Below are 27055 nucleotides of genomic sequence, written 5' to 3'. Positions count from 1 at the left end.
GGTGAACAAGGCATTCCATGTGCCTAGGGATGTTTCCAAAACTCTCCTTTATCCAAATTTCTCCCTGGACTTTGTTTTGAATGTATCCAGTCTTTTTCCAAAGTGAAACCAATGCATTAAGAATCCTCCATATTCTTAATGTTTGAAAATCAAACATATTCTAAATGTTTGATTTTCAGACTCCTGCACAGATTGCCCCAGCATCAGCTCCTTCTGTTGCTATGGATCTTTACCCCTCTATGTTACCAATGTTATGTGTATATATTATTAAAGATTGTTTTCTTTGTTCTCATTGTACAGTTGTCTGTATCAAGTTGTTTTACAAATACACAATAGCAGAACTTATTAGTAAAACATTACAGAAAAATATTATATATTATGATCCCATTAAGACTGTTTTGCCAATGTATAAATGCAAGGTGTTAACACAGAGAAGAAAAAAGATACAAATGAATGGCAGGAGCAGAAAGTTACAGCAATCAGGTCATGCTCAAATTTGGGAATTAAATTTAGAAATGTTCTTCAGACAAAGTCTCAGTTCTCAGTGATGTCTTTGGCTGTGGATCTGTCATTTGCTCCCTGACAGTATTTTTCCCCCTTTCATTGTGCCAACAATTATTTGATATGGAGAAGCAAGTGCTAAAATAATAACTATTCTTCATCTTGCGTTGCTGCTGTGTTAGGGATCATCTTAATATGCTGCTCTTGATAGTGAGCTACTTCAAAGACAGAGTATCAGAAAATGACAGCAAAACAGAATTAACACGCTTATCGACTAATGCAATGCAGCTACCATTCAGATATTCACTGCTTACCTGAGTAATGATGGTGGAGATCTTGAGGGTTTTTTAAGGAGGATGAGATTTCTGAAATTTATTTTTAAAGGATTATTATTTTAAATAGAAGAAGAAAAGATAAATGGACTGCTACAATCACTATGCATTTAAGACTGTCATGAAACAAAGTGACTGGCTTAGTATTCTATGGAGGGGAATTATTTTTACTGCATTATAAAGCACAAATGTAGCCTCTGTAAATTATCAATAAAACAACATATAATTATACCGGGGACCAGAAAATGACAGACAATATTCAACTCAAGGACACCCAGTATCCCCAACAGTTGCAGAACTGTGAACTGCACTTTAGGGATGATAACAACAACAACAACAAAACACTTATTACTGCCCACTATGCTTCATGAGAGATCTCAAAGGCATGATTTCCTCAACTCTATCCCCTGTCATTATGCATCCCATTAACTACATTATGGCATTAACATTACAGTCATACTGGTTCATTAACCCGTGACATCTAAAATGTTGTAAAATCTGAACAGACAAATAACAGGGAGACAAAACTAATTTTAGTTTACATTTATTTTGTGGTACTTTCTAAGTAGTATAAAAATAAGTTATGATTTTATCGGAGGAAGCTTAACTACAGTTTGGCATGTTGAAACTCAACTGGCAAACCATAATTTACACTCGGCTGGCAAATGAGAAGTCTGAACTGAGAGTGATATCTGCTTGGGGGGAAAGCAGGATTTAAATACTTGAAATAAATAAAAGAAAGTATTCTCTTTCTCATATGGAAAAGTTATTGGAAACATTTTAGTCCATAAATTAAAACTTAGGCTTTTCCCCATATGAGACTATTACAGCTAAAGTGATATTACAGAAAGAGATATAACTGCCTTTCTTTGGTCTCTTATTTATTTCATTTCATGAACCTGACATTGTTCTTTTGTATGTGTTTGGGAGACATATTCTTACACACAGTGATGACAGCAGCAACTAAGTAGAAACTAGAATTACTGCTGCTATTACTACTTAACATACATTTAGCACCAAAAGGTGTGCTAGGTGTAAATTTACAATTCCTGCCAAAGTGAAAGTATAGAGAATGTGACTTTAAAAGTGGATGCAGGTTGAGTAGAGTGAAATAGTGATAGAAAAGTAGAAAATGTGGGAATGTGTAAAACTCCCCAGAGAAATTTTGCTAAACTTATGAAAATTAGTTTTGCTTTTTCATGAAGAGAAGACTCCTAGGGAAGTCTGATGGCAATTCTACGAAGGAAGTTAGGCTTGGCTGGATCAGCATAGGCTTAGGGGCTTTTTAAATAAGTGTGTGTCAAAAGTTGAAAACTTCATAGAGGAAGATGCTGCTCAAGATACACGAAGCACCAGAAGATGTAGAGTCAAGAAGCAAAGAAGTCAAGTGTAAATCAACTAAGGTGAAATTGAAGGAGCATGAAGTGTTGTACATGAGGGAGGAGATACTGTTAGGGCAGAAAGCTTAATAAATGAGAAGGCTGATGACTAGAGATGGGCATGAAATGGGAAAAAACGAACCCTGAGTTTCGTGGTTTGTTGTGTTCCACGAAACACAAACTTTCATGAAATTGTCCCATTTCACAAAGCGATTAGTTAGGTTCATGATTCGTCAGATCCCGGGACCCTACAACAGCCCCCTTCATACACAGAGATGCCAAACTTGCAGGAAGACTTCAGCAGGCTCTCCTCCAGCTACCCTCCAAGTTTGGTGAAGATTTCAATATGTTGACCAGGAGTGTGAGGCCTCAGCAGAGGAACCCAGAAAAAATAAGAAGAAAATCAAAGGGAAAAAAGGGAGTCCCTGAGCCAGGCAATGCCCTGAGACTGGGGTGGCGTGGGGTGGAGGAAAAAAGGCACGCTTATCCAACAACCTTCCCAGCAAGGACAGGAGCATAAAATAAGAAAGAAGCTTTTCAGTCTCTTTTAAAGCAGCAGCAAATCCAGCCAAAAGCTCCCAAATCCACTCTCACTCCAAATCCCAGCAACAGCTCTTCCCTCTCCCTCTGTCTAATGCAACTGAAAGCAGGAGGCACACAGCTGTGCCTTATATAAGAAACGCTCACATAGAGAAGAACAGGAACTCTCTGGTTGGCAGACAGGTCACCATATGGAGGGTTGTGGCCTCCTTCTCCCAGCCCAGTTTGGCAGTCTGCAGTTTGGACAGCACAAGGTCCAGGCTGCCCTGAAGAAAGGAACAGCAACAATGCCTACTGGGATTTGGAGGGATGAGATTGGTATTCCCATGGCTACAGAAGGCCCATCTCCCCACTGCTCGTTGCTCTCATAGAACAGAATGGGAGCTCTCAGGTTGGCAGCGAGAGCTGCCTATCAAGGTTATCTGGGCTAAGATTGGGGTTTCCATGGCAACAAAAGGTCTCCAGATATTCTGAGCCTATGTTGCCTAGGGAATCAATAGATCGGTGCCAGCTTGTCTGGCATCATGAAGCATTCACGAATCGAATGAATTGGTCCCAAAAGCCATGGATTTCATGAAAAATGCAGCCCCACGAAACGCTTTTTCACAATACACGAATTGGCCCGAATCGTCATGAAATTTGATTCGTGCTTCGATTTGTGCCCATGTCTACTGATGATACAGAATGTAATGCTGAGGGACATATGGAGAGTGTGAGGTTACCATAGAGAATAGAGAGTAATCTTAGCATCTGAATCTTCTGAATCATGCAGGGGGGTTACAGAAGAAAGGAGACCAGTAAGAAGGATGTGATGGATGTGTAGATGAGATAACTTTCCACGGATGACTTCAAAAACGTAGACAAAGTGGAAGGACCATAAAATAAGAAAAACATGACTGTTTCCTTAAGTTGTTTTTTAAAAGATGAATTAGATTAACAATGGCGTATGCTGTTAAATACATTTAAAACAAAAACTGCTTTATTTTTAAAGCTTGCTTGGTGAAGCAGTCTTTTATAAAAAGACTTATAACATGGGCAAGAGAAGAGCAAGTGGTATTAATAATCTGTAAACACCCACCATCAGATTCCTAGTACGACACAGCCTTATTTTCTCCTCAAGACTTCTGAAAACGGTGTGCCAAGAAAACATTTTTTTTTAAAGATAAGGCTCATCTTGGAATTATCCGTATAGTCCAGAGGTCTCTAGCATATCAGCCCAAGGGTCAACAAGGCCTTTTAGATATTTACTAAGTACCATGTCAATGAGATGGCACATGATATGACAATGCATGGGAAATTGCCAACTAACTTAAACAGTCTGTTATAGTCTGATCTCTATGCTACCACATTTTAGCAATTCAGGAAACAAAGTATAAAATAATAAAAAACAAAAACTTACTGTCCACTCCATCTATAGTCAACCTGTAGAAATCAAGTGTTACAGAAATTTTCAATGGTTTTAATCATTGAAAAAATTAACTACATAAGTATATAATAGTTTAAATACAAGGAATTGTAAGGAACCCACAAATAATTTTATATTGGTTTTACAAACAAACTAGTCAAAATTAAAAAGTAGGGGTGGCACTGTTACAGAGCTGAGCAAGTCTTAACATTTACTGGAGTCATCTCTCCCATGACTTTTCTTTGTCATCTGCTCTATCCTTGCTGTTATCTCTCACTAGCCGAAATATAGGCAGTCCTTCAGATACTCTGCTCCCAAGCCATGTAGTGCTTTTAAGTCCAAAATAAACTTCTTAAGTTGTGTTCAGGAGTGGATTGGTATCCAGTGTAATCGCTGTATTTGCAGTGCTAGAGAGCTGTGACATGGGTAGCACTGGTAAGAATATAATTCCACGGATTTTTAAAATATATATTTAGTCACTTGCCTTATAAGATTACATTCAAAGCAGCTACTGCTACAGAGGACAGAAACTAAACCAGAGTGGAGGGAGGAAGGAAAGAAAAATGAACTTAGTTTGGAAATGGAGGGAAGGAAACAGAGGAAGAGAAGAAACTGAAAGGAAGAGGGAAGGGTCAACTGAAAGGAAAGTAACAGATGGGGAAAATGAGAATGGTAAGTGGGAGAGATGTAAGGAAGCAAGAAAGAGGACACGCTGTGGGGGAAGGGAAGGGAAAGGGGGCAAGCACAGATAGCATGCAGAAGAGGACAAGTGGGGAAGGGGTTGAGATTATCCTCCCTGCATGACCTCATGGATCCCTTACTTGTTTCATATAAATCAGAATTGGTTAGCAATTAATGTAAGCAGAAGTACTTACGAGGGATTCCTGCTCAAGTTATTCCTCCTGTAAGTCCAAATCGAACTGTTATTTAAATCCTGGAAAGAAGGAAAATAGCAAATTCTACTGACATTATAACACACAAGCAGTACACTATCAGAATAACTGCAGAAGAGTTTTTAAGGGAGACTTCAGTGAAAAACTGCTCAGCTGGAATTCAGATGTTGATGTGATACTGTCACTCTTGAACTCAAAAGGGAGTAAGGGTGGCTAGCTCACTACATCAAATAATTGTTCCTCATTACAGATGAATGTACATTATGCAGGTTCATCCCACCCTGCTAATTCATCGATATCCTCACACTCTTAGATTGGATTATTTTTTAACTGGATTCTTTTTCACCCACATTCTGCAATGTAACAACCCTGCCCTGGAAAACTGAGCCTTCTAGCCTAACCAACACTTCCTCTTCCCACCTAGCCTTTCTGCTGTTTGTAGCTTTCTATATTTCTCTAAGCCATCAAAGCAGATCAAAAAACACTATATTTTTTGGTTATGTTTGGGCTCTTTTAACCCAACAACTGTAAAGAATGTCATTTTAAAGATCAGAGGGAGCCCTTTTCCACTTGGAACCGTGGTATGGGAGGATAGGCTTCTGCCTGCCTGCCATACTGTTTGAGAAGCTGAAATGGCCTCCAGCAGGGAATTATTCATATAACTTTGGAGCAGTACATGGAGCTCCTCCTCCCCACACACCACAATTGCTAAAGAGCTCCTCTCTGAACTTTTAAGTGGCATTCCCTGAAGCTGCTGTGCGACTCGCCAAAAAGGGGTATGTCATAGTGAACTTGTTAGTCTTTAATATTCCATAAAAGTCTTTGTTATTCTGCATTCAGATAACAGTTTAAGGCAGTGTTATGAGTCTATGTATGAACTCAGTTCCATCCTCCCGTTATATGTGAATAATCCCATTTAAAAACCAACTCCAGGTCAGTTACATGTGGCACACAAATGCAGGCACATGGGTTAACCATATATAGTTCTTCACCACCACCACACCCAGGTCATCTATATGGCCCACTCACTGAATTCTGGCTCCCCCCCCCTCACTCCATACGTCTTCGATTTCAAAATGGAAGCAGGCAATTTGGCTTCCATTTCTTTGGCATCTTTTCTGAGAACAGAATCTCCCACACTTTCCTGTGCCAGCTAAAAGATGCTGAAAAAACAAAAGCCAAACTGCCTGCTTCCACTTTGAAATCTGAGACGTATGGAGTGAGTGGGAAAAAATGCCAGTGTTCAGTGAGTGGGCCGTCTCTTTAACAGCATGTGGAAACGGCCCCACTCTCACTGATAAATCTGGATTGAATGTTGGTTTAGGAGGAAGAGAGAGAGAGAGAATGATGCTTATATCCCACTTTTCTCCTTGATCAGGATCCCAAAGTGGCTTTTCACATCATTCTCTCCTCCTCCACTTAATCTCCACAGCAACAACTCTGTGAAGGAAGAATAGCTGAGAGACTGTGACAAGCCCAAGGTCACCTGGTGGGTTTCACGGTCTAGCGAGGGATCCAAACTCAGAGCCTTGCTACAAGTGACATTTTACACGTGAAGGATAAAGGATCATTTTCGCAAGTCTTTCTGGGAACTGAAGTTCCTCTCCCCCACCCCTTTTCCTTTTGTTCCTTCCCCTCTCTGCCTGAAGAGACAGAGAAAGTCTGCGGCAACAGCAACTTTTGCAAATTGTTCCTCCAGTCACAAGCCTGCTCCCAATGATCTTTGGGGCAGGCAGCTGCAACTTTCTCAGCTTTCTCCAGAGCATTCCACACACACACACACCCAGCAAGACGATTTGCAAAAGCTGATGTTGCCGTAGGCTCTTGCTGTCTCTTCAGGCTGCGAGGGGAAGGAACAGAAGGAAAAGGGGTGGGGGAGAGGAACTTCAGTTCCCAGAAAGACTTGCGAAAATGATCCTTTATCCTTCACGTGTAAAATGTCACTTGTAGCAAGGCTCTCAGTCATCCCAGTTCCGAGTCTGACACCTTAACCACTACACCCAGGGCTGGCGTGTCCATTGAGGCAGTGCCGGCAGCCACCTCGAGTGCTGATCGGGGGTGGGGGTGCACAGCACGAGGTTGGTGGTGGCAGTGCTGGCGGCTGAATGGAAGGGCTGGGAAGTGCTCCCATGTGCCCCCCCCCAGCTGCCTGCCACACCTGGCCCGCAGGTGCCCAGCCAGGAGCACGTGCTGGTGGTGGCAGCATGGGCCAACTGAGCAGGCAGTCACCCAGCCCTCCCACTCAGTTGCCCTGTGCCACCACCACCGCCACTGCCAGCACACAGCTGTGGGCCAGCCAGGCACGGCAGGTGGCCAGAGCGGTGCGGGGCAACTGAGCGGGAGGGTGAGAGGCCACCCAAATGCTGTCCCAGGTGCCTGCCTCACTAATGGGGCAGCCGGCTCACAGCGGTATGCCCTGCATGATGACGTCACGTGCAGTGATGTCATCACGCAGTCCAGGTGCACACACGCTTTGTGTACGTGCACATGGGGGCAGCAACACCTCTGAAGCTGCCCCAGGGTGCAGGTCTCTGGCCTCAGGCACCAGAAAACCTGGCACCAGCCCTGTCTACACCACACCAGCCTGATTTGCATCCCAGTTTAGATCAATCAGTACAAATAAGCAGGGGGGGGGGGAGATTAACGCAAAATCACAAATGGTAAGAAATTTCCTTTCATTCTTATAACTGTTTAATCTCACATGCCCAGGAATAAGTAACCACTGAACAGCTAAGAAGTTAGAATTTTCTCAAATCTACAAAGTTCTTCAGTATAAGTCAGTCACTTTATTTTCTTAATGGCCCAGAGAATTACCATATAAAACCTCAGTTTCTTAACCCATCTTCTTCATATACACTCCCATTTCATGATTCAATAGTTTAATGCCTTTTTATTAATCTTCTCTGAAGGTTAAGTGGTTAATTACTTCTTCCCCAGCATCTTTTGTGCCTGCATAAAATGAAATTTCTCATGTCTCAAGAAAAAGTCTCTTCACAGCAGTGTTCAGCTCTGTTAAATTAGTGTTAAATTCAGAGCAGCCAATTGACTGGTATAGATTTACAGAACATACAGATCTGACTTGCAAGATGTCCTCAAGCATTACCTCTTGTGATTGCCTCAAATAGTCACAAATTTGCACTGCGTGTTTAGCAGTTCCTTGATTTTTCATTTTCTGATGCATGCAACTGTTATGATCCAAACCTAACCAGGTAAACAAACACAGCAAGAGCGCATAAGGGATGACAAGAAAATGGACTTTTGCTCCAAAACAAACAAAGCATTCTGTATTATATTTGTAATCAATTCTAAGTAGGGCTCTTCCTACTCTGTGCTGGGAAAAAGTCTTCAGCACCAATCACCCTGAATACTATAATAAAATCAAAATCAAGTATAACTCAGAAGAGCAGGAAGAAATTTATTGGAATAGAAATATTACTTTACTATATACAAGGCTAATTATTAAGTTATAAATGGAATACCTTGTCCACCTAATCAAAATATTTTTTCTACCCACACATGCCATAAAATTTAATTAGATTAACAAGCACTGTTAGCTCTGTAGACACCTGCTCCTTTACATTTGGAAACTCACCTGTGACCTGCCACTGATCACCTGAATTTGCAGTATGACTCCCCCATTATCAAAGGCTGACCCAAGATTCTTCCCAATCATTGGCCTATCTTATGCTGTCACATACACATGTCAATGCTGTTTTGGTTGTTCCTGAGCAATTACAATTCTTCACAAGAACATTCACAACCTCATTCTGCACTTTGTTCTGTTGAAGAGAGCCTTTGTAAGTCAAGTTTACGATCACTGCTTGCCATTGCCCCATTTGGCACTTCATTGCTTGTTTTGAGTTACATACGTACATTGCTGATTGAAGTTGGACATGGTTAGCCTGTTTGTCCTCTTTTCCTGTTCTTCTCTCAAAAACCTATTGTCAAGCAGTTCTGAACTACGTTGGGTGCTCTGGGGACAGTCATCTACTGTTATTACCTGTCACAAGATAACAAAAAGATAGTGATCAACATTGCAAAACAGATAGCTGAATCTGTCAACAGAAATGGTGGCATAATCCCTTGAACCACTTCAAAAGGAATTATCAGTATCTCATTTCCATATATTGTGGGAAGGTCATATAATTGTGGATCAACATGAGTCAAGTATTAGCTATAAGAAGGAAGACAAAACATAATGCTAGCTTGTATCTGAAGTCAAGACCAACATTTCTAATAAGGGTGAGACTTGAATAATTTAAGTGGTTTGCTAACCAGTTAGTTCATTGACCCATGAAGCAGTAGCAAATAGAAGCATTAGAAAAGTAGCAGCAAAGGGATTATGCCTCTGAAGGAATGGCTTGTATGCTTCCTGGGTCCAGTAAACAATATCAGAATACATTTGGGATTGTGTGGCTGAAGAAGAACCTGCAAGCCCTACTTCTGTTTAAGAGTCAGGCATTCTGAACATACATTAGAATAAGTAATGGCACGTATAGGGTTGGCTCCAGGCTATTTTTCCCCATGGCAGAATAGAAGTTTCACCATTTTATTTACAGTCTAAAGATTCTGAATGTGAACACTACAAAATTCAGGGTGCAGAAAACTATACTCTTAAGTTATCTACCTCACAACATTGCCCCAAATCAGTATATTTAATGGAATGGTATAGATTTTCCTTGAAGTCTTCTATGGAAAGCATCCCACAATTGTTGTTAGAACTGCAACCGTTAATGAATATAGCAATATGAATACAGCAATCTGGTTAATTAACTGAGATTTTAATTGCAAATTCAAATTTGGCCACTAGTTCCTTAAAAGAGCTGACACGGAGCCAGAATTCCTAGACCTGGGATTCATGAAAAGCACCTCACTATCCAGTTCAGATAGATGTGCTTAAAATCCTCCCTGTGCTAATTTTGACTTCCACCCACCCCCAGCCCATGCCAGATCTCATCAGATCTCAAAAGCTAAGCAGGGTAGGCCCTGATTAGTAATTGGATGGGAAACCTCCAGTGAAGACCAGGGTTGCAGAGGCAGGCAATGGCAAACCACCTCTGTTAGTCTCTTGCCATGAAAACCCCACTGGGATCACCATAAGTCAACTCTGACTTGAGTGCACTCTCCACCACTATGGGGTGGGTGTTGCCTTCTGACACACTTCTGGTGATATCAGGAGGTGTGGCAAATGCTAATAAGTTATGCTAATGAGTTCCTGCAGTTCTTTTTCTACAAAATGACCACTGGTAGCATCACTTAAAATTAATTAAAGATGAGCTTTTATATTATCTTCTAGAATTTTCTAGTTATTAAGATAAAAAAAGAGAAGTAACATAAGACACTAATCATTTCTGAACCTACCGGCACTTGAAGAGCTTTCTGTTTCTTTCGCCAAGATTTTCTGTCTTTGTTTCCAAGTTTTGCCTTTGCCCAAACTGATTTACAAAGTTCAGTGGATTTTGATAGTTCTGAGAGTAAAAGCAAAAAACAAATTCATATTTCAAAGAAACTTCCAACAAGTTCTACTTTGAAATAAGTTTATAATATTAATAGTTTTCTCATCAAGCATTTGAACCACTGTAATTTCACCCTTGGCACATGGAATCAGTATTTAATGATAACATTTGTTTTGTAAAAACAATGATAATCAAAATACTCTTTCCATTATTGCATTCCACATGGTATAAAACAAATCTTTAACTACAAACACGCATACAAAATAATTCATCTTTCATTTGATATGAAGGTAAAACACCAGCTCAAATAGTTCAGGACTGTGTGAGATGGGATGTTGGACTAGGTGGACCACTGGCCTGATCCAGCAAGGCTCTTTTTATGTTCTTATGATATAGTTTCATTTTTCTCACTTTCCAGCACAAGAATTAAATTGTCCTTTTCCATGAGCAGCAGACACTTTTACATAGAGCACTCTTTTGGATCAATCCAATGTGCTCATGTCAGTGATGGGATTCAGAATTCATATGTTATAAATCAGAATCAAACCACCTTTCCCCTACATTCCATAAAATGTACTTTGAATAATTTGTAAGTTAGAAAGCTTGATCAACGAAAGTTTTCAATTTGCCTCCCCCACAGTTAATTAATTGGAAGGGGAGGAAATGTTTAATCAGGAATATGTGTCGCTTGGCAGGGGAGGCATTTTGTCTGGACTGAGTTGGTTCTTCTCTCCTTGCAGGGGCAGTGTCAGAGACAAACACCTTGGGCATGCAGTAGACTGCTTGGTGGAGACCTCAGCAAGTATGTATGACTGTGTTTTCTCTGCTGGCCTTATTTGTTAAAATGGTTTTGCATTTTGGAATTTCTCATAAACCACTAGGGGCCTTTTGAAGAGAAAAGTGACTCAGAAAAACTCCAGGACAGAAGAGCAGGAGAGAGAGAGAGAGAGAGAGAGAGAGAGAGAGAGAGAGAGAGAGGAGAAAAAAGAGAAAAGAGAAAGAGATAAATTTTGTGAAGCTATTTTGATTTCGATGTACTGTGATAGAGATAAAAAAGGAAACATTCAATGACTTAAACTTATTAGTCAGGCAACTGATTTAAACGTATTAGCTACTAAACAATTCTATGTTCTTTCCCACTGAAATTCTAGATCCCATTCAGGAAATATGTTTTACTAGCAACAAAGCCCATTGTGGGGAAAAATACAATGGGCTCTAGAAAGGGGAAGACGGGCAGGCAGGCATTCCCTTATCCTCCGTTACTGATTCCAGGTGGTGAAGGTGGGTGGGCATTGTTATCTGCTCCATGCCTGATCTGCCAGGTCTCAGCCATGTGAAGGGGTGGTGGGCTTTGCTACCTGCTCCATGCCTGCTCCATGCCGGGTAAAGGGGGGATTGTCTCCTGTTCTGCGCCTGACTACGGCTGAAGGGGGGCAGGCATTGCCTCCTGCTCCGAGCCTGATCCCAACTGGGTGAAGGGGGGGTGGGCATTGCCACCTGCTCCCCGCTGGGTGAAGAGAGGCATTGCCTCCTGCTCCATGCCTGATCCTGACAGGTGAAGGTGGGTGGCGGGGTTTACTACCTGCTCTGCTCCTGATCCCAGCTGGGTGAAGAGGGTGTGGACATTGCCCCCTGCTCTGCTCCTGATTCTGGCAGGTTGAAGGGGGGGGCAGGCATTGCTGAATGCTTGGCTCGTGACTCCAGCAGGGTGAAGACAGGGTGGGCATTGCTGCCTGCTTTGCTCCTTATCCTGGCTGGGTGAAGGGAAGAAGAGCATTGCCTCCTGCTCTGCACCAGATCCCAGCCAGGTGAAGGTGTGAGGTGGGCATTGCCACCTGCTCCACTCCTAATACCAGCTGGGTTAAGGAGGGTGGGCATTGCCATCTGATCTTCTCCTGATCCCAGCTGGGTGAAGGGGGGTAGGTATTGTCACCTGCTCTGCTCCTGATCCCAGCTTGGTTAAGGTGGGGGGGCATTGCCACCTGCTCCGCTCCTAATACCTGCTGGGTTAAGGAAGTTGGTGGGCAAAGCTACCTGCTCTGCTTCTGATCCCAGCTGGGTGAAGGGGGGGTGGGCATTGCCAAGTGCTCCACTGCTAATACCAGCTAGGTTAAGGTTGGGAGTAGGCATTGCCACCTGCTCTGCTCCTAATAACAGCTGTGTTAAGGTGGAAGGGGAAATTCCACCAGCTGGGTTAAGATGGGGGTGGGCATTGCCAACTGTTCTGCTCCTAATACCATCTGGGTTAAGGCACGGGGAGGGCATTGCCTCCACTCCTCATACCAGCTGGTTTAAGGTGGACATTGCCACTTGCTCCGCCACTAACTCCAGCTGGGTTAAGGCTGGGGAGGGCATTGCCACCTTCTCCACTCCTAATACCAGCTGGGTTAAGGCAGGGGGAAGGCATTCCCACTTGCTCTGCTCCTGATCCCAGCTGGCTGAAGGGGGGTGGGCATTGCCACCTGCTCCGCTCCTAATACCAGCTGGGTTAAGATGGGTGGTGGGCATTGCCCTCTGCTCTGCTCCTATTACCAGCTGGGTTAAGGTGGTGGGTGGGCATTGCCACCTGCTCTGCTCCTAATACCAGCTGGGTTAAGGCAGGGGATGGGCATTGCTAACTGATCCACTCCTGATTCCAACTGGTTCAAAGGGGGGTAGGCATTGCCTCCTGCTCCGCTGCTGCTACCAGCTGGGTTATGGCAGGGGTTAGGCATTGCCACCTGCTCCGCTCCTACTAACCGCTGGGTTAAGGTGGGGTGGGTGGGCATTGCCACCTGATCTGCTCCTAATCCAGCTGGGTGAAGGTGGGAGGCAGGCATTGCCACCTGCTCCCATCCTGCTCCTGGCCTGGGCTTCCCACCATGGCATGTTTTCTGGAGGGACATGATGCCTTGCCTAGGCTTCCTTCCATGGCAGCACCCTCTGGTGGTGAACCAGGTTATAAAGTGAATTGTCTGAAATACGCTTACTCAATTATATAGTAAGAAGATATTCTCAAAGATGTTGCTTAACTTTGTGGGAAGAATAAATGATCTAGAGTGCTACAACATCACAAAATTGGAACCTTCAACTGTAACCAGACAATTACTGAGCATGACTAAGGCCGTATCACCTAAGCAGGTATGAAAAGCTTGGAGCTTGGTGAAAAGTAATTATAAGAGATGTTATTGCCTTTTACTTTGCTGGTCTTCTCCACTTTCTCAGCCTTGTGAGACCGAAAGCTACTTCCTTTGAAAAACGTCCAGTTTTTTCTATGTGGATTGATCCAGAAAGAGGCGCTGCGCTTGAATGGGAGATAGGACTGTGAGCAATCACTACCGTATCCTGATCTGTCAGAATTGTAGGAGAAAGATTTGGATTCTTTTATCTTCACTTGTTGCAAACCACAGTTGCAGTCTTTGTTGAGGGCAGAATTCATGCAGGATGACTGCCTTGACTGGCTGATGAAGACATTCTTTTCATCCTCTTCTGAGAACCCCCAATTCACATACCCTCCTCCTGGCTCCTCACTTTGGTGATGAGATCGTAAAGAGATGTTGCTGGCAATGCTAGGAGTTTGGGTAGCTAAATAATGTCTAGCTATGGTTTCACCACTTTTCTTGGCTGGCAAAAAAGTAACAGAGTCCAGTTCCTGTCTTTGATGAATAATGGGCTCTCTGTCTACAACAGCAGCACCATGTACATTCAGGTGAATAGTAGTACTGCAATGCTTGGTGTGGGGCTTGGCTTTCAGTTCCTCTTCCCTGAGTTCGTTCAGAGCACTTGAAAATGACAAACTCAAGCCAGCATCTTCAGAGAAAGAAACTCCTTGCTGATCAGAAGGAACCAAAAGAAATTGTCTACATCTAGGAGTTGATTTACCCTCTGAAGATACCCCAGAAGTTGGAGTGTCATTTTCCGTCTCCTGATGCTTATCTATTGATTTTATCTCACTGTCGTCCATTGCATTAAGAACGTGATGAGAACTCTCTGATGGCCACTGGTTCTTTGCCAAGCTTCTCAGAAAGGAAGGCGGCACACTGAAATAATTGTACTTTTTATCATTCATACATTCTAGACTGTTGAAAGCCTTTGAATAAGTAGCATTGCTCCAGCTATGTGGAAGCTTTCTACAGGTTTGGTGCTTCTTATCAGCAAGAAAAGCCTCCTCTACTTGCAAAGTATCCACAGCTGAAATTACTTTCAGAGTATCAACAGTTAAAGCAGAGAGATCTTGTAAGTGTCCTAACTGGCTGTCCAGTGCGAGCAAAGCATCTTTGATGTAAAATACTTTCTCATGCACCTCCTTCAGCTGTGAAAACATCTCTTCAACTCTGAAAGAAAAGACGCAAACATATTAAAATAATCTTTATATACATTCTTCATTATGTCGATGGAACTAATTTATTTCATTTTTCCACTTGTGCAGCAAGCCATTATAATAATTAGACACACACAGAGAGAGGAATGGATTGCATGAACTGCTGATATAAGGAACTTGTGAAGATAAATCTTCTGCATTTCTTTCTCACCTTATAGAGATACGGGAGGGCTGATTTTACCCAATTCTACAACTTTACTACTGCTTCTTGTACCATACTTCCTTTTGTCTACAAAAGTCCCACCACTCATAGCATTAGCTTTTCAGGGGTCACAGACATAGGTGTAAACTACGGTGGCGGGGGCTGAGGGGCTCAAGCCCCCTCAGATTTGGCTGTGGGGGGCAAGCAGTGACAAACTCACATGAGGGACTCAGTTACAATGGCAGATGAAGCACAGGTCTGTCCATGATTCTCTGGGGCTTTGTTCCTGTTTTTTGTTCAAATGTATTTATGTGTTTGTGTGTTTATTAAGAATTTATAATTTAAAAAAGGAATTGCAGGTTATATAAACAATTTACAAATAAATGTTACAGAAGAATTAAGAGACTCTGACAGAAGATATATGATCTTGAAAATCAGTCTCCTGGAAGGCAAGATTTACACACTAGCAACAATATATCCACCAAACAATGCAAAAGAAATTTTTATGAAAATGTTTCCAATCCATTTTTGATTTTCAAGAAGATTATGATAGTCGGAGACATGAATGGGGTAATGGGTCTAAAAAAAAAGATAGGTAAAAAACACCAAAGAAGGCAAACTTCCCCAAAATGTGTTTAATTATATGGAAATGTTACAATTGGAAGATGCTTGGAGGATCAAAAATCTGAATACTGGAGATTATACTTTCTTTTCTGACAGAAACCAAAAACATTCAAGGATTGATATGTGCTGGATGTCAAAAACCTGAGTTATTTATACTGTTTATTATATGTTTACTCTTTCTTTTCTTTTTCTTTTGATGCAGTAATTTCCCATAAACTTAATTATGTGATTTTGTTAATAATGTGTTCTGAATGTCTGTGTTTTTAAGGTGGAGTTTTTAAGCAGTGTACTAAGAAAGCAAGGTATATAAAAATCCTAGGTAGTATAACTGTGAGTTTTCTTTGGGGTCATGACTAGCATTGTTCTGAATTGCCTCAAAATGTGCTTGTACTCACTTGAGTTTGAAATGAGAAGAAGGAGATTGCTACTACTCTGAACTTTGTACATTTCTCAAAAATCGAACGCACAGCAACTGTTTTGTATTCTGCCTGGGTCCAGACTTCAACCATGCATTTACCAAATGAAGGCATATGTGATGCCATAATTTAGTAAATTTCAGTACTAAGTCACCCTTATGAATAAGGCAGAATCAAGACTCCTGTAAATGAAAGTTCAGGAAAACTTAAAAAATATTCCCCTACAGGTTTTTTGGTGTTGCCTTTCTTAGTGTCAAATTTATGACCATTAGTTTGTCCTATACACAAGGTATGTATATTTGTAGATCTTAAAGTGACTATCCTAAAAGTGAATTTCAAAAACAGGACACAGCAGGAGATCGCTGAGATACCACTATAACCACTGGCCAACTCCTACCTTTTCCTAGGTTTGGCCCAGCCCAGGGGCATTGTTAGGAGGTCCCCATGGGTGCTTGGGTCCCCTTATATTTGTGGGGAGCCCCTCCCTAAATCCCCAGCTCCACCTCCATAGATGGTAGCAATGGAAGCCCTCCCCCTGTGATGTCACTGGGCCCTGGCATAGCAATGCCTCTGGCCCAGCCCCAGCCCCACCCCCCAGGAAAATGGAAAGTCTACGCCCCTGGTCACAGAGTATTGAGGAAGCTACGTTCCATCTACCTAAGAACTTACATTGGTAAGTTAGCCTGTCATGTCATACCGTTTCAACAGATTTTTTAGAATGATTCAGCTATAAGACAAAATGGCTGGCACAATATTGACTTTCATGTTCATTCCTCAGAAAGTGGCCTGATATAAATCCATCTCTAAATATAAGCAGGAATGGCCCTGGCATGGAATTCTAGGAATCCCATATATGCGTTTCTTAAAGGAATGGAAAGAATATATTAATATAACAAATAAATTATCAATCACTGTTCATAGTTAGCATATAATACTACACAGATAACAGTGTTAAACTTGGGAATTTATGTATTTATTTATTTAGAAATATATGTATTTATTTATTTAAAATTATATATTTATTTATTTAGAAAGAAAACATTAGAAAAAAGACATTAAAAAACCACTCAGCATAAAAGCATAAAATAATCTGAAAACAGTGCATAGGCCAGAACTCCACTATAAAAATGTTATTTAAACCCCATAATAAAAAGCCTGGGTGAAAGGGTTTTTTTTCCCCTTTCTCTTTTAAAATAATGGATGTGTTGCTTGTAAGCACTTCTTTTATTTTTTAATACCCGGCTATAATTTGCCACTTATCTCTAACTTATTTTTGCACTTTTAGATCTATGAATTGCAGTAAAACAAATACTGGCACAGGAAGAGACTTCCTACCTTGCAGTTGTTACACGGATCCTTTCAGAGTCACTGGAGTGCAGACTTTCATTTTTCTCATGCAGGTATTTTTCCACACACTGCTCTTCAAAATCATGAAGTTTTTTTAACTCCTCATCACTCAGGTAGAGCTCTGAATAATTACAATAATAAGCAGTTATTAACCACACTGTGTCAGATTATTTCTTAAACAAAGCCATTGGAGAAATCTGCTTCCTGGAGTCTCATAAATCTGAACACACTCTATAACTTGTTACATGTACAAAGACTGAACAGACGTGCATAATCAGCATCACAAGCCTGCCACTCCCATGAAGAAAAAACCCAGAAATATCACTGGAACAAGAGACATCAGGAAAGTAGATGAGTCAATTAAAACCTGCATGCTCTATTGGTGCTGTGTTTCCTTTCTCGTTAAAAGGGTGGGAGAGAACAGGAGTGCCCATGACGAATGGCCGCGGCAAATCCTGAGGCTGCAGACTGCAGAGAGAGAACCCGGGTGCCCCAAACCCTTTCTCTCCTCTCCCTTCCTTGGGGAAGTGACATTAGTGTGTGTGTGTACATGCATGTGTGGGGAGAGAGAGTCTTGCTAGGTTGGTCTGGTTGGGATTCTCTGATTTGACATTCATTCTGTTGAGCTTTCCATTTTGGCTCTTGGTTGGGCCTGGCTTCTGTGGTCTGATACTGATTCCGTCAGGCTTGCAACAGTGCCCCTTGCTTAAGCTGGTTTGGCTTGGATTCTGTGACTTATTCAGTCTGCATTTGGAGGCTTTTGGCCAGAACTTGCTCTTGTGTGTTTGGCTATTGGCTTCTTTACCCTGGAGAAAGCCTAGAATTCCCACTAATAGAAACAATGGAGACAAGTAAAATGAATGGGGGCACCTTGTTCAGGGGCCCATAGAATTGAACCCCATGATCAAATTTGCTTGAAATGTGAGGGGTCTTTATTTAATAGACAGGTAGGAATAGGTTCTCTGTAATTCTACCAGGACATTCCATCAAAGTCTTAAAGGTCGCTGTAGTTCAACAGAAACCTTTCAAAAACAAAATCCAACGGGAAGCTGCTGAATTGGAATTCATATGTAAATTTGACTCTGTCAAGCTGGGACTGAATAGGGACTATGAATGGTTATCTCATTATCACAGGTAACTGATTTCCTTTACAGAGGCGGAGTCAGGGGGAGTCCAGTGGCACCTGGCGTGGGCTTTCAGGGATCACAGTTCTCTTTGTCAGATGCATCTGGTGGGGGGAGCTGTGGTTCTCGAAGGCTTGTGCTGCAGTGGAATTGGTTGGTCTTGGAGGTGTTGCTGGACTCTTTTTGATTTTGCTACTACAGACTAACACGGCTAAGTCCTCTGAACCTTTACAGAAGCAAACTGATCTCCACATCAGAAGGAGCTGTTTGCATCTGCATATCAGAAGGAGATGTTTGCATCTACCCCGCCCCCCCCTCCTCTATATCTGACCAGTTTCTCTTTTTGCCCTCCATGCATCTGACGAAGAGAACTGTGATTCTCGAAAGCTTATGCTACAATAAAATTGGTTAGTCTTAAAGGTGCTACAGGACTCTTTTTGATTCTGTAATTCTGGTGTCATTTGTTTAGAAAACAGCCCCCCCCAGCCCCTTAGTAAAAGCTCCCCCATAGGGAATAACAGCATTCCAACACACGCCCCCCCCCCCAACTGTGTCAGCTAGTTCATGACTGTCCCAATTGTTTAAGATATCCAGACACCGTCTAACTCCTAAATCTTTACCATCCCAGGAACAGACAATTAGTGTGAGGCCTTTGCTAAGTTTTTCACTGAGCACAAATACAATCTGATTTAGATGCTAGCTGCAATGCAGATGAGATAGAAGAAATGCTTAATACACCATCTGGCTTACATTTGGACTGCCTTGAACCAATTACAATGACAGATCTTAACAGGATTCTGACATCTTTACCCCCCCTTTTTTTACCAACCAACCAACCAACCAATCATTTATTATGGTTGCAAGACCAGCCAAGTTAAGTACAGATAAAAAAGAACAGTTCTTAAATACTTAAAATGGACAAATACATAAAATATGATTTTTTAAAATATAGATAGATAGATATAGATATATAGATATAGATATAGATATAGATATATAGATACACGCATATCTAACTATAAAACTCACTTCATTAATTCACTTCCCAGCAATTGGAATTTCCTTCATTAAGTGATTCCACTTCATGAGTACTGTCATACTGAATTTTGCAACTGCATAAGATACAGTTCTCTGACTATCCTCTAAAAGATATACCCGAAGGGTTTCAGGACTAAAATCCATATAATACTGTAATGGTTTGAATCTGTAAAGTAGTGGAATAATTAATTGTATCCTATCTTCTTGATAGAATTCGCAGTGCAAAAGTATGTGTGATATTTTCAAGTATTTTATTCGAACAGGGACAACAGTGCTGTTGCAAATGCAGGTGAGAGAATCTCCCATACAAAACTGCAGAGGGGAATGCATCAAATCGTGCTCTAGAGAAGGCCCATCTACATCTTTCGTTTGTAAAATCTAAAAGATATGGGGATGTGGTGTAACTCAGTCCTTTTTTTAGGCTCTTATAACTTAGAGGGAGTATTGCTACCGGGTCCAAGCTAATCAGTTTAATTTTATCAGCTATCTTTGAGTACCATGAAGGGTAAGGTGCAGAAGCTAGCAACAAGAGAATTAAGCCCTTTGGCTCAAGATGAATTCTTAGCCAATAATAGATGGCATGTTCCCAGATTTTTAGTTTGACTCTGGGCAAGCCAGCTTCTTGGATAAGAATGACATTAGGAGTACATCTAGGTACATTAAATAGCGATCTAAGAAATTTAGATTGGACCGTTTCTAAGATCTTTAACATTAGCAGTTAGTCCCATTTGTAATCCATATAAGAGTTGCGCTAATGATTTTGTTTGGAATAGTTTCAGGGCTGCAGGTATAAAGCCCGCGCCTTCTCTTCTGAAGAATCTAAGGATGGCATTAGCACTCTTTTCTGCAGCATTTGCTGATGAAATCGTGTGGGCTTTGAAGTTAGCATTGAATGTAAAGATGGCTCCTAGATACTGAACATTTTTAACCTGATCTATAGTATTCCCATTTATTTCCCAGTTAGTTTTTTTAAAGTGTCTACTAAAACATCTTCTGACATCTATGAAAGCCACTACTTGAGTGCTCGACCCTTGCCCATCTTGGCTGTTAAAATCAAGTAAGGACCACATAAGTGGTCCACTGAGGTCTACTGTAAATCATGGGCATCTTCCTCCGACTGCTCAAAGAGGTGATTATCCATCTGCTAATTAAAAAATCATCCCTAGACAAAAATGATGTGGCCAATTATTGCCCAGTCTCTAATCTGCCCTTTCTGAGCAAAGTGATTGAGAGAGCAGGAGCTGACCAACTCTAGACTTTCTTGGATAACTCTAGCACTTTGGACCCTTTACAGTCTGGATTCAGACCAGGGCATGGGACAGAGACAGCACTAATGGCGTTAGTAGATGATCTCTGTCTGAACATAGACAAAGGCTATACTTCCTTATTGCTCCTCCTGGATCTATCTGCAGCCTTTGACACAGTAGACCATGGCATCCTGTTGAGGGGTCTAGAGACTGAAGTGGGCATCAGAGGATGTGCCTTGGACTGGTTTAAATCGTTTCTCATGGAACGGACTCAAAGGGTTGCCATCGGAGATCAGCTAGCTCCAGAATGGGAGCTATCTTGTGGGGTTCTGAAGGGCGCAATCTTATCTCCCATGTTATTCAACCTCTAAGCAAAGCCTTTAGGACAACTCATTTGCAGCTATGGAGTTGGGTGTCATCAATATGCAGATGATACTCAACTCTATATCTTGCTATCCAGATCCCCACAAGATTCAGTAGAAATCTTGGATTGCTGCCTGACAGCTGTGGTGAAATGGCTGAAAACGAACAAATTGAAATTAAACCCAGACAAGATGGAAGTGATGTTTGTTGGGAAGAGAGAGATCCTGAAGGACATTGTACTCCTCACTTTTGATGGAGTTCTTCTGACCCTTGCAGACTCAATTAAGTGTCTAGGGATTATACTAGATACAGCATTATTATTAGAAAAACAAATGAAGGCAGCTGCAAAAAATGCTTTCTACAACCTCTCCCTAGCCTGGAAAATGTCTCAATATGGCCAACATGGCCACCTGGATCCATGCCATGGTAACATCAAGACTTGACTATTGTAATGCACTATACATAGGTCTCCCAACTAACTAGGAGACTCCAATCGGAGGGAACAGAAGCATGAACATCACTCCCATACTACATTGGCTACTCATTAGTTACCATGCTCAGTTCAAGGTATTGGTTATCACTTATGAAGCTCTTCACAGCCTTGGCTCAGCATAGCTATGGGACTGCCTCCCTCCCTATGATCCTTAATGGCAGCTTCGCTCTTCTGAATAGGATCTCCTGCAGGTGCCACCCTGCACATTGGCAAAATCAACAACAGCCCCTACATGGGCTTTCTTTGTGGTGGCCCCCACTCTGAGGAATGGGTTACCTGAGGAGGTTAGGAGAGCCCCCACTCTCCTGGCTTTCCGCAAATGATGCAAAACCAAATAATCCAAAAAGGATTTTTACTCAGATAGGAGGGCTGTATTCCACTAATGAGGCGATCCACTAATGAGGAACCATAGACCTCACCACTATGTTGTATTGGATTCCTACTAATGCTATATCTTTGTAAACTTGTATCTATTTACCCTATGGCATTATTTATGGATATGTTCCATTATTTATGGATATGTTCCCACTGTAATCCGCCTTGACTCTCAGTGAGAAAGGCGGACTATAAATGACATAAATAAATAAAAACCAAAACATCCATAATGCTGGGATGGAACCTGTTCCTGAAAACTGAATCCAAAAAATATCAAAAAAATTTCAAGTGCACATTCCTATTACCATCTACAGTGACTGTTTGTAAATATATATTGTTAGAAACTATATCTCAGAAAGCCTGTATGTGATCAAAATTTTTCATACAGAAGGCCAACATATAACATTTAAAGCATGAGTGGATATATATGACTTGTCAGTGAAATCCATTCATGTTCCACCCACTAGAACATGCTAGAATTCTTTGTTCTGTCTTTCAGACAGATGTCAGTAATGGTTCCCCTCGAGTCCTGTACTCCAGGTTTCTCAATTAGGAAACTAGAGGGATACGGAACATACGGACTCTCCATGTTCAGAGGTCCAGAGGAGTTAGCTGTGTTAGTCTGCAGTTGCAAAATAATAAAGAGTCCAGTATCTTTAAGATTAACCAACCTTATTGTAGCATAAGCTTTCAAGAACTACAGCTCTTTGTCAGATGCATCTGACGAAAAGTGCTGTAGTTCTCGAAAGCTTATGCTACAATAAAGTTGGTTAGTCTTAAAGGTGCTACTGGACTCTTTAGATGTTCAGAGGCACTCTATCATTAAATACCGGTTGCTGGGGAACAACAACATGCAGACGCTTTGACCTCTTTTCCCTTTGCTGGGGACGCTGTAGAAAACAAGGTGCTAGATTAGATGGACTATTGGTTTGATACAGCAGGCGTCTTTGTATGTCTATCATTATTTTCCCCATAGCATTCATTTCTTTTTGGTTTCTTCATGACGTTAAGAAGACTTAAAGAGGTTTTCAGACACTAACTAAAAATGTTATGTTGCATTTCTTGTTCTTTGATGTTATTGTTGTTGCTACATTGCATCCTGAGAAGTCCTTCCTCATTTGCAAATTCATATTTTGGGAATGCCAATATAAACTGTATATAACAAATGCTAAATTTGGATGCTGTCAAGTACTTGTAATGGTATCCCTCTAACAGAAGTATTATATCTCACAATGGCTTCGATTCAGTTATAAAACAGACCATTATTTCTGAGCTGTATGTAACAGCTTAAAGAATAATTCAGCACCCTGCAATGGTGAATTTGCAGTCACTTTCCACAGGGTGGCACTGCCTTCTTATGTCCCAAATGTCTAAGATGTTTCCATAAAAATTACTTTATTTTATTTGGAATTACATTTGTTGCTGAAACAGGATCAACTGTGGGACTATGAAAATTCCAGATTGTTTCTCCTCTGAAAGAAAGAACATTAGAATGAAAATCCTGTTGAATCAGACTAAAGGCCTATCTCTGGTCCAATATCCTGTTTCCCACCATAGCAGGATAGATAAGTCTGTGAAGCCCACAGTCAAGGAATAAAGACAACATCCTTCCCCATCTCTTCCTCCTTCATAGATGTCTGAATATGACTAATAGCCACTTAATTCATGAAATCATTTACTTCCCTTCTCAATAACTGAAAGTAATCGTCATCACAACTTCTAGCAATGATTCCAAAACGTAATTACACATTGTGTAAAGAAGTGCTTTCTTTTGTCTGTTCTTTTCTGAATCTACTGTTCAAGATTTTCATTGTGCTGTTCTGTCATTTAGGAAGGATTACAAAATAGTGAAACAATGTTTTGTTTATTCATCACACTATACGTAATTTTATAAACTTCTATCTCACTTTACTATTTTTTTCTACACTAAAATGCCTCAAACTCTAGCTTTTTCTCAAATGGCAGATACTCCAATCCCTTTACCATTTTGGCCACTCTTTATACACCCTTTGAAGCACCATGTTGTCCTCTTTTGTGTGAGGGCACCATAATTCCAAATGTGGCTGCAGCACAATTTACTAGCGGTTTTCTTTTCAGGCCTTTTTTAAAAAATCCCTAGCATGGAAACTCAGCTTTCTCCTTGCGTAAGAAATACAGAAAAGTCCAAGCTCTCCTTACTCAGCTCAACACCGCCCTCCTCTTGATCAAATTCATTTGGTGGCCGACGGTGGCAGAGACACTTCAGAAGAAGGCCAATATAACTCAGAACGATGAAAGGTGGAGGCAGCCATGGCTTTTCATGGTAGGTCATTATGTAGCGGTAACGGTTGTATTTCCAGAGCTTGTTTGATATGGATTTCATATCAAAATAAACATTACTGCGGGTGAAGATGGAAAGGGATTTAGTGTGGAAGTAGGGGAAGAGAAAAGATTATCAAGTAAACATACATGGTTCTTCTAATTTAACAAAACTTAAATGCATAGTGCTTAGTTATCAAAGTTTTACAAATTTTCCTACAGCATTCTCATTAAATATCAGTAAATTATTTTTATAAAGATTTTACAAATGGATTTAAAAATTAAACATATTCAAGGTAAATTTTAAGCACAGAAAATTATATGATCACTCTTTTAGGGCCTAATGAATGTCTTATGTGCCTCAGCAGCTCACAGGGTTGAGCATAAAAAGCCCCTAGGGCAGGCACATGAACAAATGCCAACATACAAATTTAATCTACTATTTACTATTTTCTTCTCCCTCCTAAGACACGATCCTTTCAAAATCAGTCATCTAGCTAGTTTTGTGGACAGTCTGTACATGTTCTGCCTTCCTGTGTTTAAGCAGTGGGACAGCAGCTTTGCAACTCAAGTCAGAGTGAAAGAATGCTTTCAATTTCAGCCACTTTGCTAAAATTCTAAAGACTCAGGATCAAACTAGGCCATAAAATCAGGGCTTTTTTTCTGGGAAAAAAGGTGGTGGAACTCTCTATTATCACATGTGCGCTCTCAGAAATGCATGATGGTGTCACTTCCGGAAGTGACGTCACTCCCGGAAGTGATGCCACTTCCTGGAACCCAGCACAATGCATTACAATGAGATAACTATTAGTAAGTTTGGAAAATTACACTATTATGAGAAAGGGTTTTTTTCCTTTCTGTATCCTCTACAAAAGATGAAATCTTGCATTCCCTTTCCCAAACATTTCATTTTTCTTTGGAATCATATTTTAAAATATGCAAGAAAGAGGAGGCCTGTAAAAATCCAAAACCCATCTCACAAATCTAAATTCTAACAGATTCCCTCTGCCAGAGTAGAAATAAAAATTCCAAAATTCTTTCTCAAAATTCTGAGTCTGAAATTCCTAATCTAATGAATATTGAATTTTCAAATTTTCAGGGAGGGGTTTGCTTTACTGGAAAAATTCAAAATTAGATACTCAACTTTAGCTGCATTAGATTTATACTTAGTTTAAAATGGCTTTTTTGTTGCCTGACAACTCTGCCTTACCAGTGGCTAAGCTGCTGACATTGTGAAATGCTCATAAATATTCCAGTGTCCCAGACAAACAATATTCATAAAAACTTCCTTAACACCCATATGTCCACTGCAATTTCAGTGATGTTACTATACTCTATCAAAATTCCGGAGATGCCCACAGGCTCAAAAAGGTAGAGGACTCCTAGTGTAATATTTCCCTATTGTCCCTAAATAACTAAAAAGAAACCATAAAGTACCATCCAAATGCAATTCCCTAGAAGCAACGAACGTCTACTGAATGTAATCAGCAGCCTAACATGTTTGTAATATGAGTGCACATGGCAATAGGCTACGGTTGCTTGTCCCCCAGTGGGGGCAGAGGATCCCCCGGTCCCAGCCTCCTCCCCCCACTACCACTCACCTGGCCAGCGGGTGAAAGGGCATGGGAACAGGCCTCCAAGGGTGTGCTCCTGGCGCAGCACAACAACATCACTTTCAGGAATGACATCATTGTGCAGGTCCTGGGAGTGCTCCCAGGCTTCGCACCAGGCCAATTCAGCCTGTTTGGGGGCCCAAATCAGCCTGGCATGAAGCCTGGAAGCACTCCTGGGGCCTGTGCAATGACATCACTCCTGGAAGTGACATCATTGTACTGAGTTGGGAGCATGCACACATGCAAGGACATCTGAGAGGTAAATGTCGGGTCCTCCCCTCCCTTTCACTGGGCTACTCTACAATGGACTGCTCAGAATGATGCACAAAAAAGCTTTTTGCTGGATTGCAACTCAAAAATTCTTTAAGAGGAAATGTCAGTATCCACCTTTCTCTCTCTATCTCTTTGGATCTTGCAGGAACTCAAGGCAGCTTATATTAATAAAATAACAAGAACAAAAAACCCAACACTGTTCAAAACACAGTTTTAAGACTACCAGTAAAATTTAAAACCAAAGTTAATTCAAAGCAGTCCTAAATAGAAACATTTTCAGTTGCCTTCTGAAGATCAACAGTGAGTGAGCCAGCACACATTTCTGGGGATGCTGTTCCATAATTGTGAGACAGACATCGAAAAAGGCCCTCTTTTGTGAACCTACCACGTAAGCTTCGTTACCTGATGGGACAGACAGGAGGGTATCTCCCTGTGATCTTAATTCCCAGACAGGAATACATTGGAGAAGATGGTCCTTCAGACACTCCAGCCTACCACCAATCAGAGATGGCTTTGAGGTTCAGAGCAGGGTTCAGTGGCAGGGTGTGAAAAACCACAACGAGACAGAAACACTACAGTAACTTTGAATTTCAGTTCGCTTTGGGAAATCTATTAATCTTGGCCTGAACTGCTTGCTTGCCATACAATGTAAAGATACTGCTGTGACCTTTGTGCAGATGGCAATTGCTTACAAAAATGTTTTCAACAGGTGCCATGTATAAATGGTCTTGGGTGACTCTGCTCAGTTTTTAGGACTTTGTCAAAATTTGGCTATCTAACTATCATTTCTGGAGTGCATAATTCATCTTGAGGGACTAGCAATAAACCCCCCATTA

The 27055-nt window shown here is 41.3% G+C and overlaps 1 protein-coding gene across 1 annotated transcript in view; it reads right to left on the bottom strand.

Moving 5' to 3' along the window:
- TRPM6 (transient receptor potential cation channel subfamily M member 6) overlaps positions 1 to 27055 on the bottom strand; it is a 104712-nt gene that overhangs the window by 25662 nt on the left and 51995 nt on the right. The window contains exons 24-32 of the mRNA XM_054986516.1: positions 24214 to 24413; positions 17384 to 17516; positions 13678 to 14819; positions 10412 to 10518; positions 8924 to 9050; positions 8154 to 8251; positions 5033 to 5091; positions 4152 to 4174; positions 816 to 866 (exon numbers count right to left, since the gene is read on the bottom strand). Coding sequence (XP_054842491.1) covers positions 816 to 866; positions 4152 to 4174; positions 5033 to 5091; positions 8154 to 8251; positions 8924 to 9050; positions 10412 to 10518; positions 13678 to 14819; positions 17384 to 17516; positions 24214 to 24413 — 1940 coding nt within the window. The remainder of the gene's footprint in view (positions 1 to 815; positions 867 to 4151; positions 4175 to 5032; positions 5092 to 8153; positions 8252 to 8923; positions 9051 to 10411; positions 10519 to 13677; positions 14820 to 17383; positions 17517 to 24213; positions 24414 to 27055) is intronic.

Source organism: Eublepharis macularius, chromosome 8 (assembly GCF_028583425.1).
Source record: "Eublepharis macularius isolate TG4126 chromosome 8, MPM_Emac_v1.0, whole genome shotgun sequence".
In the NCBI taxonomy this organism is placed as follows: Eukaryota; Metazoa; Chordata; class Lepidosauria; order Squamata; family Eublepharidae; genus Eublepharis; species Eublepharis macularius.
The sequence above is the reverse complement of the archived record's forward strand: the minus strand, read 5'-3'. Positions and strand labels throughout refer to the sequence as shown.